The 14902-nt window shown below is 37.4% G+C and overlaps 1 protein-coding gene across 5 annotated transcripts in view; it reads right to left on the bottom strand.

Moving 5' to 3' along the window:
• Window positions 1-770: 770 nt before the first annotated feature.
• Window positions 771-14902, bottom strand: part of nf2a (NF2, moesin-ezrin-radixin like (MERLIN) tumor suppressor a) — a 139885-nt gene continuing 125753 nt past the window's right edge. For 2 of the 5 annotated variants that reach the window (XM_068005728.1, XM_068005731.1), the window contains 2 exons: window positions 12366-12525; window positions 771-2259 (listed from right to left, as the gene is read on the bottom strand). In XM_068005728.1, coding sequence (XP_067861829.1) covers window positions 2209-2259; window positions 12366-12525 — 211 coding nt within the window. In that variant the 3' untranslated portion in view covers window positions 771-2208. Of the gene's footprint in view, window positions 2260-10325; window positions 10818-12365; window positions 12526-14902 lie in introns of those variants that run through there. The other 3 variants (XR_010967201.1, XM_068005729.1, XM_068005730.1) reach the window with 3 other exon arrangements.

Here is a 14902-nt window from a genome sequence, read left to right as displayed (position 1 = left end):
AGACTAAAAAAGAGGATGTGGGAAAATTAAGCCAAATTGGTAACTGTGAGGACCTTTCCAGCTCTGTAGTTGAGGACAGGAGGTGGTGGGGTTGTAAATTGGGTGCACGTCTAAAAATAATGGAATTAATTTTCTTACTTAAGAAAATAATATTCTCAGAAAGTAAAATTAAGAACATAAAAACTAAATTTAATTTATTTTCTCACTATCACTACTTTTCTTGAATTCAGTCAGTGTCTATGCTACTAATTTTAGATTCACTAGAAGAATTTCGTTAAAAAAAATCTATACTGATGATCTTGAAATATAATGCACAGTATTCTTAAATAAATTATTTTAGTCGCTCATGAGGCTACTAGAAGTCTGGATGGAACACATTACACAATTTTGTAGAAATAATTTCATCCATGCCATACTAACCACAAGACTGTACTATCTTACAATGATGTGGAGATGCCGGTGATGGACTGGGGTGGACAAATGTAAGGAATCTTACAACACCAGGTTATAGTCCAACAGTTTTATTTGAAAATCACAAGCTTTCGGAGGCTTTCTCCTTCGTCAGGTGAGTGTGACGAAGGAGAAAGCCTCCGAAAGCTTGTGATTTTCAAATAAAACTGTTGGACTATAACCTGGTGTTGTAAGATTCCTTACATTTATCTTACAATGAACAACACATTTCCATTTTCTGCAGTCACACTATTTGCTGGAAACCCTTTCAGACTTTGCCTGAAGTACGTGCAGATGTGACGCCATAAAGTAGGAACGCATTTTCACAATCTCTAGCTCTGTTTATTGTTACAAAAAGGGACTATAAAAACAATAGCATCAAGATTTTTTAAATCTTGCTCTTCAGATACATATAAACAGGACTTAAAACATCAACTTATGAAAAAAATAATACTAGAGTTAATAAAAGTTTAGCAAAGTTTCAGATGCAATCTATCGGAAATTAACATTTCACAAAAAGAATTTTTTTTTCAAAGAATCTTCCCTTCGGTGATATTATGCTGTGCAAGGGTGACTCGAATCCACATCTAATTGTCCCTCCACTATACGGTGTGTGCAATTTCAGGAAAACAACTTTCAATGCAGTGCCACTGTAAATTGAACATGGTATTAGAGCAGTAGGTCGTTTTTTTTTTAGTATTTTGCCAATGTGACTTTGGTCATAGTTACAATCTTAAGCAGTTTTCAGCAATTTAACTACACTTATTGGGCCTATTTATCTTTCTACTGTTCAGATTGAATAAAATTCAAATGCACTATGGGAATCAACTTCTTTGAAAACTTGGGGTTCATGCTGCAGAACAAAAATATTTCCGTAATGCATAGTACACCAAGCATTAAACCTGAGTGTACAAAAGCTCTTTAGCTTGCAGAATGCTCACCTCTTTTTCATACAAGAGCCAGTAAAATTAGAGAAATAGGTTTTATGTACAAATGCTCTAAAGTTGAACATTTCCTAATTCATAGGCTTTATGAAATTAACTAAAAATACATCTGAATATTCTTTGATTTTGGTACAGAAATGCTACTGCAGTCTTCAAAGAGTTAAGGAACGGTCGCATTAATAGGGGATAATTTAAATGGCTTTGTTATCAATCAACTGCCATGTCTCAGTAGATTTTCAAAGCATGTTACATATTTCACCTAAAACATTAATTTTAAAGTCTATTTCAGTCAGAAGCATCTAATCCAATTCTGTATTAGCTTGTAAAATTTCTGCAATTGTCATGCCTAGCATGAGGCAAAAACAAATGCAAATAACATTTCATATATATGCAGAATGGTTTACATGCGGTATTCTACTGATTTGATGTACCCAACAGAATATGACTGAGACTTCAGCTGCATCATTATACTTGCTGTGTTGCTCATGAATGTTTTTATATTTCATCTGCATAGCACAAAAAGCCCCAAAACTGTACAGTGCAAATCAGTAGCAAATAAAAACAAGATCAGCATGCATATATAGGATCTCAGTTACTTGTACACAACTGGTAACATAGTGATGTCATATGGATGATATTAAGTGAACCAAATAAATAAAATACAGTAGAATTTAAAAAGCACATTTCTGGAAATCTCTGTTTAGTCATTTCAAGTTTGAATCCCCATGCATTAGCTTCACGCCCAAATGATTTTCCACATCTGAATCAGTGACTCCCGGGCAGACGTGCGGCAGCAAGGTGTATAGTATTGAAACTACAATTCTTCAAAGAAGGCCACACGGGATTTAGTACTTTGTAGAGTAAGCTGTAAGGAAGGGAAATGCAATTTGAATACACAGATTTAGAAATTTGTACATTACATAGAATAATGGTAGAATGATGGTTTTTACTAGCAACCCATATTCACAGCCACCAATATTATGAACTTTGTTTTGTTCATTTCCATTTTTAGTTTCTAATTCCCTCTTCATGAGTCATCCCACACCATACACCACTCTCCAATGATGGGCCAAACAGGTCACAGACATTTAAGAACATAAGAAATAGGAGCAGAAGTAGGCCATACAGACCCTAGAGCCTGCTCCACCATTCAATAAGATCATGGCTGATCTTCGACCTCAACTCCACTTTCCCGTCTGATCCCCATATCCCTTGATTCCCTGAAGAGTCCAAAAATCTATCGATCTCAGTCTTGAATATACTCAATGACTGAGCATCCACAGCCCTCAGCCGTAGAGTATTCCAAATATTCACAACCCTCAATGAGTGAAGAAATTCCTCCTCATCTCAGTCCTAAATGTCCGACCCCTTATCCTGAGACTATGTCCCCATAGAATCATAGGAAGGTTACAGCAAGGAAGGAGGCCATTCGGCCCATCAAGTCCACGCTATGCTAGAGCAATCCAGCTAGTCCCACTCCCCCGCTCTAACCCCGTAGCTCTGCAAATTTTTTCCTTTCAAGTACTTATCCAGTTCCCTTTTGAAAGCCATAATTGGATCTGCCTCCACCACCCCCTCGGGCAGTGCATTCCAGATTCTAACCACTCGCTGTGTAAAAAAGTTTTTCCTCATGTCACCTTTGGTTCTTTTGCCAATCACCTTAAATCTATGTCCTATTGTTCTTGACCCTTCCGCCAATGGGAACAGTTTCTCTCTATCTACTCTGTCTAGACCCTTCATGATTTTGAAAACCTCTATCAAATCTCCTCGCAACCGTCTCTGTTCCAAGGAGAACAACTCTAGCTTCTCCAGTCTATCCACGTAACTAAAGCCCCTCATCCCTGGAATCATTCTAGTAAATCTCTTCTGCACCCTCTCTAAGGCCTTCACATCTTTCCTAAAGTGCAGTGCCTAGAACTGGACACAATACTCCAGTTGTGGCCGAACCAGTGTTCTATAAAGGTTCACCATGACTTCCGTGCTTTTGTACTCTATGCCTCTATTTATAAAGCCCAGGATCCCGTATGCTTTTTTAACCGCTTTCTCAACCTGCCCTGCCACTTTCAACAATTTGTGCACGTATACCCCCAGATCTCTCTGATGCTGCACCCCTTTTAGAGTTGTGCCCTCTAGTTTATATTGCGCCTCCTCGTTCTTCCTGCGGAGAAGTATCACTTCACATTTTTCTGCGTTAAATTTCATCTGCCATGTGTCCGTCCATGCCACCAGCCTGTCTATATCCTCCTGAAGTCTATCACTATCCTCCTCACTGTTTACTACCCTTCCAAGTTTTGTGTCATCTGCAAATTTTAAAATTGTGCCTTGTACACCCAAGTCCAAATCATTAATATATATCAAGAAAAGCAGTGGTCTCAGCACCGACCCCTGGGGAATACCACTGTACACCTCCCTCCAGTCTGAAAAACAACCGTTCTACACTACTCTCTGTTTCCTGTCACTTAGCCAATTCTGTATCCATGTTGCTACTGCCTCCTTTATTCCATGGGCCGCAATCTTGATGATAAGCCTATCATGCAGCACTTCATCGAACGCCATTTGAAAGTCCATATACACCACATCAACTGCATTGCCCTCAACTACCCTCTCTGTTACCTCATCAAGAAACTCTGGCAGGTTAGTTAAACACGATTTGCCTTTAACAAATCCGTACTGGCTCTCCCTAATCAATCCACACTTGTCCAAGTGACTGTTAATTCTGTCCCAGATTATCGTTTCTAAAAGTTTCCCCACCACTGAGGTTAAACTGACTGGCCTATAGTTGCTGGGTTTATCCTTACACTCTTTTTTGAACAAGGATGTAACATTTGCAATTCGCCAGTCCTCAGGCACCACCCCCGTATCCAAAGATGTTTGGAAGATTATGGTCAGTACCTCTGCAATTTCCACCCTTACTTTCCTCAGCAACCCCAGGATGCATCCCATCTGGACAGGGTGATTTATCTACTTTAAGTACTGCTAGCCTTTCAAGTATCTAGTTCTACACTGTCTAACCAGGTGAAACATCATCTCAGCATCTACCCTGTCAAGCCTTAGAATCTAATAGGTTTCAATGAGATCACCTCTCATTCTCCTAAACTCCAGAGAGTATAGGCCCATTCTACTCAATCTTTCCTCATAGGACAACCCTCTCATCCCAGGAATCAATATAGTGAACCTTCGCTGCACCGCCTATAAGGCAAGTATATCCTTCTTTAGGTAAGGAGTCCAAAACTGCACACAGTACTCCAGGTGTGATCTCACCAAAGCCCTGTACAGTTGCAGCAGGACTTCCTTACTCTTATACTCCAACCACCTTGCAATAAAGGCCAACATACTATTTGTCTTTCTAATTGCTTGCAGTATCTGCATGTTAATTTTCTGTGTTTCGTATACAAGGGCACACAAATCCCTCTGAACACCAACATTTAATAGTTTCTCACCATTTAAAAAATATTCAGTTTTTCTACTTTCCCTACCAAAGTGACTAATGAGGCACTAATGTAGATTGTAAACAGCTGAGGCCCAAGCACCGATCCCTGCAGCACCCCACTAGTTATAACCTGCCAACCCAAAAATGAACCGTTTATTCCTACTCTCTGTTTTCTGTCCAGTAACCAATCCTCAATCCATGCTAATATATTACCCCAATCCCATGAGCCCTAAGCTTGTGTTACAATTTTGTATGTGGCACCTTATCGAATGTCTTTTGAAAATCTAAATATACTACATCCACTGGTTCCCCCTTATCTACCCTGCTAGTTACACCCTCAAAAAACTCTTAATAGATTTGTCAAACATAAGAACATAAGAAATAGGAGCAGGAGTAGGCCAATCGGCCCTTCGAGCCTGCTCCGCCATTTAATAAGATCATGGCTGATCTGATCCTAACCTCAAATCTAAATTCATGTCCAATTTCCTGCCCGCTCCCCATAACTCCTAATTCCCTTCACTTCTAGGAAACTGTCTATTTCTGCTTTGAATTTATTCAATGATATAGCTTCCACAGCTTCCTGGGGCAGCAAATTCCACAGACCTACCACCCTCTGAGTGATTTCCCTTTCATAAAACCGTGTTAACTCTGCCTAATCATATTATGATTTTCTAAATGCCCCGTTACTACGTCCTTAATAATAGATTCCAGCATTTTCTCGACGACTGATGTCAGGCTAACTGACCTGTAGTTCCCTGTTTTCTCTCTCTCCTTTCTTGAATAGCAGGGTTACATTTGCTACCTTCCAATCCACTGGGACCGTACTAGGATCTGGGGAATTTTGGAAGATCACAGCCAATGCATCCACTATCTCTGCAGCCACCTCTTTTAGGACCCTAGGATGTAGGTCATCGAGTGCAGGGGATTTGTCAGCTTTTAGTCCCATTAATTTCTCCAGTACTTTTTCTATACTACTATTAATTACTTTAAGTTCCTCACTTTTATTAAACCCTTGGTTCTCCACTATTTCTGGTATGTTTTTTGCGTCTTCTGCTGTGAAGACAGATACTAAAAACTTGTTTAACGTCTGTTACAACATGGCAAGAAAAACAAGGTAATCTAACCACACAATCTTTTGATATCCTATTGTCAGGCTTGTGAAATCAACTGGAGCCTTCAAATATAAATGAACATAAATACTTATCAGGTAAATACCAAACAGAAGACTGACCCTCTTTGAGCTACTGTCTTTTCTTTAAAAGTCTACTTGGAGATGTCATGATATTTCTTTTGCATTAATGAAGTATAATGAGTCTAATTACACAATTACCTCACCAGTGATTGTTTTATCAGGCTGCAAAGATTGAAAAGCTGAACTATTTTCAATCTGTATTGCATGCTACATCAAGCTTCATATGGCCCCACTAGAATTGTTTTATACTTTCCACCAAACGCATCAAGAGTTTCATTGTTTGCCATTTGTTATTACATTAAAATTTCACCACAAATGTTTCTGCAGAAAAGCTCAATGTGACCTTGTGTTCTAAGAAAGTTCCTATGTCAGTAAATATAATTTTGCAACAGCAAGTTATTCACTTAACACGGAGCTGACTGCATCAATTACAAGGCTAGTTAATTCAAACCAACTTTTTGTCAGAAGCAAAATACAGGAAGTGTGATTTGTTAATCAGTAAAATGTTGTCTAAAAACTCAGCAATCAAATGATTACGTAAAATGATTTTCCTTTTATCACAGATAGGAAACCGATTCCTGCCTGTAGGATCCATGATGACCTAATTCTAGCTATACATGTCAGTTTCACATTGATTTATTCTGAAATGGTGCTAATCAAAGAGATGATTAACCGCTAGCCTGCTACCCAGAGATCTCTACAGTGTCTTCAAATGGATTTTCAAGTCTTCAGTTAAGTCCCTGTGGTTGGCATATTTCCCATCAACATAATACAGTTGCACAAAGATGTGTTGTATTGCACAGTTCACTCGACAATTTGCATTATCAAAGAAAGTGAAAAGTGAAAAAGCAGCTGAATATAAAGGTCATTCCTTTCAAAGAAATTTTCTCTAAATGTTACGTTTTTTAGAAAATGTACTTGGACATAGCTGAATTAAAAATTAATGTCACTTTTTGCATTCCTTGGTTGACAAAGCAGAATTACGGGAATATATAATGCAACTAAGTACATCTCATGTGAGCACATCTACTGAACCCCATGCTGATAAATTGTACATTGAAACAAAGCAGGGTATCTAGGGGAATATCAATCCTTCCTGTGTCTGAAGTGTAGCATCACTCAAAGACCTAAAACAGCCACTTTTTATCATAGTGGCTCGATGCTAATTTTAGATCTCATTCTATTTAATACTATATAAGTAACATTATTCTAACCACTAAAAATGTTCAGCATCATTACTTGGCTTTTCAGAATGTTCTTAGGGCCAAATCATAAACTGTATCTTTTACCATTTGCTGCACATTCTTCTTGCCAGTTAGTGTTCAAAGTGCCTGGTCTCCTAGCATTCTTCTGTACTACAATTGTCAATACTGCACAATATAAATTCATGAACTGATCAGTGAGTGCTTTTCAGTCCGCACAGCTGTCTAGAGAGATCCATTGTACTGGTTACTTTTCACTGCACTAACTGGCTTTTCAAATCAATAGTACATAAAGACATGGCACTATATAGTTGTCCATAATAGTTCAATAGGTCTATTCAAAACAGAAAAAAAGGCTTTAATGTCTTCCTCTGCCCTGTGTAAATAAAGTCACTGGGTTTAGTGGAAACACAATGCCTATATGAAATGTATTACCAAGCTCTCTTTACTTAAAGATAGATTTGTTTTACTCGGATATGCAGTTTCATGAGGAACAAGTAGAGACTGAACCAGTTACCACTTTACATTTATATAAGAAGCCAGCCAATAGTAGTATGCTTCCTTGTTTCTGTAACAGAACCATTCAGTGTAGGAGAATATTTTATTCCTGAATAGATTTTCCTAATTTATTTCTACAGTGTCCAATTCTTGCTAAGTTGTTGCTTTTACTCAATCTTTTTTATTAGGTACATTGACTCACTTGTAACGATCCTGAGGGATTGGCCTGTGAGAAGTTGAGTTGTTCGGGTAAGGGGAGAGGGAAGTTAGGTACATAGGGCAAAACCCAGAAGGGTTCAGTGGAGCGAGAGAGAGAGAGAGAGACAGAGAGAGAGAGCTTGAAGTTCTGGTTGAGTTGAAGTTCTGGTGTAGTTGCAGACTCCTCATGCTCAGCTTCTTAATGCAGTGTTTCATCTTGAGGAGGAGGAGAAGATTAGAATGAGTGAGAGAAGCAGAGATCTCTATATTCTCTCAGAATAAGCAGTAACATGAGGTTGATAGCAGGAACATTTGAAATGCTTCTCCAGCAAGAGATGAAAGACTTCCAGAATGTCACGATGAACCTACAGCTGGTACCTGCCCTCCTACTTCTTTGTCTCAGGCTCTCTCAGCTACAGGCCTACCCAGCAAGTAATGTTTCTTTTTTATAGGGGTTCAGAGGTCTGATGTTGCCTGGCCCACACCTGTGGCCTATCTGTTCCTCATATCATTGGCTGTATTCTTCTGAAACAAAAATACAATGTAAAATATCTGTTTTTCAGCTGAATATGCAATGGAACCCAGATGTGAGCAGGTAGATCATGCAGCTATGCTGACAGATGTTAATGTCAAAGTAGAAAATTCTAGATTTGCCATTCAAGAATAAGGTCCATTTTCACGTGTAGGATGGGAGCGTATAGGAGCCCACAGACAATGCTGAACACCATGGAGCACAATGAGGTTAAGTGGTGAGGAAATAACAGATACAGTAATAGAGTGCATTCTTGGAAGCTGTAGGCTACTTCTGTTCTTTTGTCTGTCATTATGAGATCTTTAAATTTTTTCCCCACATTGAGCTGGTGTCTGGCAAGTAGTCAATGCCACCTCCCTCCATTAGGCTGCAACACTCCTTTCCATGGCCTCCTGCCCCACATCCCAAACAGGGTGTCCCTCTTACCCTCATCTCTTGTGGAAGGACCTCAAAGCTCATTGATCTGAAAGTTAGTGATCCGACTCCAGAAGGAGCCTTTGCTACCACTCTAATTTCCTCTTATTGCATTGTATGGCCTGGTGCAAGTGGAAGATGTAAGCTTGTTGCCTGTTCGAAACTGGGCATCAAGCCTGATCCTATCCTCATCTAACATCAACATATGGCACATTTCAACAGGGGTTACTAAAAAGTGATCAGAAGCATGAACCCAGACTGATTTTTCCACTCTTTAACCCAAGGCCATTGACACCAAGTGAACGTCTCCTAATGCCACCCCTCAGCTGAGATAAACGATCTCGCCGCAGACCAAGAATTGAACCTAGAATCTTCTTGATCTGTATGGTTCAGTAAATACTAGGTGATATACTAAGCCATTTTTCTTTTTTTCTTGACTATGCAAATGGAGGTGTAAAACTGAACCAGAACATCACCACACAAATTTCCCAACTTTCCTGGAAATCAAAGCACGTAGCTGGATAATTAGTAACAGACTTAGTAACAGACCCTGCTTGTGCAGTTAATTAAAACCAGGTTGTAAACAGAGATGCCACAACTGGCAATGCCACCAGGTTAGAGATTTTAAAACTGAGACTGAAAGAAAGGCTGATCTGAAGTAATGAGTGCTTGAGAAACACAACTGGCTCACAAATTATAGCATCACGACAAGTTACCATGGACCATGAATAAATTTTAAACTATATTGTCTTTGTTTATTTTTGTTTTTTGGTTCTGATTTAGACCATACAGTATATGAATGAAAAAAACTTGGCATTTGACTATCAAATTGGTAAGAAACATAAAATACTATCTATTGGTGGTTGATGCCAAGTATGTGCTGCCTGGAATCTTTTCAATCAGCCACTGTCTAGTGTTTCTTGTACAGGATATTTAAGGTCGTGCTATGGGGTTTGCTTAATGTGAAGTCTGTCAGCTATAATACCCAACAAACTTTGCTTGGTTTAAAAAAATAGGAGCAAAAAACTCTTGTTAAAGTTATCCACTTGATTATTTATTTGTCTATTTCAGATGAATTTCATATTTTCAAAATCAACCAATGACTTATCATTACTTACTATTCTTTGAATTTCTGCTATTTTATTGGACCTAGGAGGTTTGCAGATGACATAGCAAAGCTCATTTGGTATGATCTTGAAAGAAAAAAAGCAGCTTCAGGTCAACATGGGAGATATAAATATTTACTGTTCCAGGCATACAACTCTAGGCCTACACTCCTCTGAAAGGTCATTCTACTCTGAATCAATATTTAGGCTCAGTACTGATTACAGAGCAGTCATTTACTAAACAAATTCTTCAAGATTAATTGCAGCAGCATCTTTTTTTCAAACAAAGCACAGAGCAGACATACAGGATGCTCCCCTTTGAAAAATTCATGAAAAGAGATACTACAAACTTAGCTTCGTTGAATGCATTTTCACTGTCTTTTTATTCGGCAAATCTGAAAGGATTTATTGTTATGCTGACATAATAGGGATAATTTTACAAATCAGAGTCCCAGTAGAGAGCCTAGACTGCTGAGAGCACATATTGGGAATATGTGTGCCCATAACTTTCCATCAATTCATTTTAACAGACAGAAAACAGTGGTGAGTGCATGCCCAAATTCCCGATATGCAATCCTGGCAGGGAAAGTTCTCTGCTAGGAGCATGATTTTGTAAAATCACCCTGTATCCATCTGTTGGTTATCATCAATAGGTCTGTAACACTTTTGATAAACTTGTATGCTGAAGAAAAATACTTTACTTTAGCAAATGTAAAATAAATGTGTTGTTGTAATAGCAATGTTTGCATTCTATGTTATTGTACATCTTAATTTACCTCAAATTGTCTCCTACTTTTTTCTCACCGTTGGTGATGTCCCGCACTAAGGGCCTTGGCCCTTCACTTAGGTTTCTGAGTAATAATAAAAATATTGTAGCAGTAACAAATTCACCAGCAGCAGTCTGAATTTACAATATCATCAACGATCAAATTAATGCACATGCACCTCGATTAGTGAGTTGACTATATATAAAATGGTCTTGTGTTTGGACATGTAGTAAGACAATACTGGAGTAACGTCAAAGTTAGATATATGCAAGATAGTGAGAGTACAAAATTGATGTTGATTGGAAATACAAAAGAGTCAGCATGAGCAATGAGATACAGTAAATAAGACTAGCAATGACTGGTTCAAAGGTCTTTTCTCTGTTCCAAATTAAATTAATACTTTTGGACAAGTTTCCGTTAATGAAGCATGCAGACCAACATCTTCTAGTCATAAACTTGAAAATATCTGAAATCCAACCTCAACTGCAGATAGGTCTTGGACCTATGGCAGAACCAGTAATTTAAAATAAAGTGAATTAAGCTATAGCAAATTCGAACCACTGCTTACCTTTTACAATAGTACAATACAATTAATGAACATTCATAGGACTATTTATGCTTGGCTCCATGGAAAATACACTAAGATAATTACAGGATACTTTTCACTGACTAAGCTCTGAAGATCTGAACTTAAATGATATATAAAATAAATATATATTCAGCACAGCCTATTGATAAGTCAGAATTAATTCACTGTTTGTAAGTATTTTCTCTTTGTAATACAGGGATGATTAGTGTTTTTAATGATTAGTGCATCACCAACTCATCAAGCTTGATGTCACATAAGCTGGTCTTCCCACATTGGTGTTCTGTAGATTGTGCACTTGACAAAGTTCATGTGTGAACAGCTTTACCATTTCCACAGTAAAAATAGCATGGCAGAATCATGTTAGAGGCTTTAACAATAGTAATTAAAATGTTTGAGAACCAAAGAAATGCTTATTTAAAATTTAGGATTTCCTAATCCTTACATTATTTGGTACATATATCAATACCAAATATTTAAATTCTTCTGACAAAAGAAATCACACCTACTAGTAATTTAAAGTATGGAAGCTAAATCTCTGAGGATTTTAGCAGCATTCAGCATCAAAGTGCAAAATGCAGCCAGCATTAAAATTTTAATTTGTTCAAAAAAGAATGTGAATGAAGACAACTTTGTGACTGCAGAGAATATCAGCCAAGTAGCCATTCAGACAGACATCTGCTTTGCTAACCTTCTTCTCCATGGTGATAGCAACATGTCAACACAATTAGAAGATGCCCCTCTGTTCACATTCAGTATTCAGGGCACATCAGAAACCTTTCTGCTGAATTTCTTTTTAATCTTCAAGCCAGCAGTGATTAAATGATTGTTTTGAGTACTATTAAAGCCTGAGCTTTCAAAAGGATTATTTATGAATGCGGGCAATGCTATTTTAACTCATTCATGACACTGTGCCATTGTACGATGTACTGCAATCTTAGAAAAGGTATACTGTAAAGGTCATACCGGCAAAGAAATTAAATTGTGCCTTCAGTGGTCTAGCTCTGTGGTGAATGCTTGTATAAGGCTAACATATTTCATTAAACCTTTTTCAGAGTATTGTACTTGTTGTTGCCCGTTTCCGAGTTCTCATTATGTATGACATCCAGAGGTGTTTCCCGCTCTTTTAGCTTTAGTGCTTCAATCTCAGTCTTCAGTTCATTCAGTTGTTCCTGGAGATGTTTACTCTTCTCCATGTATTCAACCCTATAAAAATGTTTATCGAGTAGAAGAAATCAGTATTCAATGATGAGGTACCTTTGTATAGTAGCAATTCTACAGTAACATTTACAGTAACAGCTCTAAGTAATAGAATTCAATATCTAACAGCTAGGTGTTGATGAAACAAAAACAAAAGCAAACAATCACATACTGTATCAACAATATAACCTAACAACTTGAATAAAAAGCCTCAGGATTTGCAGTCATGGAGTTAAGCTAAGCTTCTATCATATTAACATTCTAAAATCTCAGTGAACAGTTTCAAAAAGTTTTATAACTGGAATATCTTGTAAAATGTTGGTCGACCTTAGAAAAAGTAGCCTGTGGTGTCAAAACTGCTGTGGAGTATATTAGTGTAAAACTGACCTTTTTTGGTTAATAGTATATAATACCTTGATAATAATGATAAATGTAATATAATGGGAAAAAGTAGATTAAATTTACTCCATGACTGAGAACGATTTCAAAATTTGTAAGCACTATTCCTTGTGAGTGGAGAAATCTTGGTATTTCAGTGCTTTTCACTATGTATCCTGTCTTTACTGCAGGGAAAAAGAGGCATAATCTAGTTTTAAAAATCTTGACAAATTAATGTACATCAATCTGTTGAAAGTTAAAACACTGAAGGCAGTTAAAGCTGGTTTCTCATATCACCAGGAAACTGCTGTGAAATAAGAAGTACTGAATCATCATAAAATTGTAGAAATAAAAAGAAAATCTGTGACTGCTGAAAATCGAAAATACAAAGGATCCCACCAAAAGATTAACCTATTTTTGTTTTTTTTTCACAATGCTAACAGACAGACCTGCTGTGCAATTCCAACATCTACTCTTTTTACATCACAAGATGATGTTATATTTCGAGCACCGGCGCACAATATTAGAGATGGAGGGATGCAGGATTAATTTTCCGCTCCACTGAATTCCCAATCTTGACCACAATGTTGTGGGGAGGTGAATAGAGGACAGCAGCCTCCCTACAGAGGAATGGGTGGGCGTAAGAATTGAATGAAAATGTATTGTCTGGCTGTGCAAACTGGTGGACACAACTCATCCACCCATTCTTTTCTGTTGAAGGAGGTGAGTAACTCAGCAGGACCTGTCCAAATAGAAGAAAAAGAGACAACAAGTAGAAGGATTTCATACCGTCAAGGAAAAGAAAACATTATTGCATGCCTGTGACAGGAAAGCTGACAGAGATAAATATTACCAAAAATAACAGTAATTGGAGAAGAGGCTTAGCCCTTTGAGGGGATTCTCAAGATCACAATTTTAGTCACATTTGGAGCTTAAGTGACACACTGGGGAGTATTAAAGTACTCTCTGTTCTTGTAATAATTTACAATAAAATCACATTTTTTAAATAATTTTTTTTTAAACACAATTATGCTCTTACCTTTCGTATAAGCAGAATATGCAAAGGGAACAGTGGAACGCTCAGTTTAATGTATTCACGCATTAGAGAATGCAGACCCCTGACTGTGATATCAATTACATATTTCGCTGTTCCCCAGAGCTTATGTTACTTATTTCACCCTTGTTCCAATTTACATTGTGGTTAAAATGTCTGCACATTAACAGTCAGTCTTTATATATTGTGAACGTTGACTATCCAATTTTGTACTTAATCCTTTCTCAAGTTAGTTCTCATCGAGCAGAAGCTCTCAGAATGGCACTCAGTTCACATTCTAGAATTATCCTTGCTAATTTTAGTAGTTAAGCATAATCATTTTGTGTACATTCTTATTTGAATTGCATCCATTTCATTCACAAAACATTATGTGGTTCTAAAATGGCAGTGTTCAAATAGAACACAAGATAGTGGTACAATCAATAACGTAGTTTAATATTGGCACTACACAAATAAGTACCTGTTTAGAATTCTGGGTAAAAGCATGTAATCATCAGCTTTGACAGATGTTAAAAATAAGCAAATTGTTTCACACAATGTTACAGGGATATAACCAGTTACTGTCAATGTTAAGCTATATTGATTGGGGTAACTCTGCAACTGAAAGCTTCTTTTATGATTGAATATATGAAGAACAAAAGAAGCTTATGAGAAACTAGATCTAAGTCTAATTCCTTATTTATCTCATAATTTAGAAAACAGAAAAGGTTCTTTTCTGAACAGCTGATTCAACTTTCTGTGCATCAGATAGCAAATTAATCCACAAAATAATAGTGTTCAAAGTACCAATAATTCTGTACCCCTGCAATTTTCAACTTGTATTACCTTTTCTACATTCCAGATTCAATAAAATGAAATTAATAGCCAGCCAAGTGAAAACAATTTTCCATATATTTTAAATAGTCTCACTAATCAGTGTTAGCTCTTACAATGATAACCAAAATTCTAAAA

Source organism: Heptranchias perlo, chromosome 25, assembly GCF_035084215.1.
Source record: "Heptranchias perlo isolate sHepPer1 chromosome 25, sHepPer1.hap1, whole genome shotgun sequence".
NCBI classification, from domain to species: domain Eukaryota; kingdom Metazoa; phylum Chordata; class Chondrichthyes; order Hexanchiformes; family Hexanchidae; genus Heptranchias; species Heptranchias perlo.
This window is presented reverse-complemented; position numbering and strand designations above follow the sequence as displayed.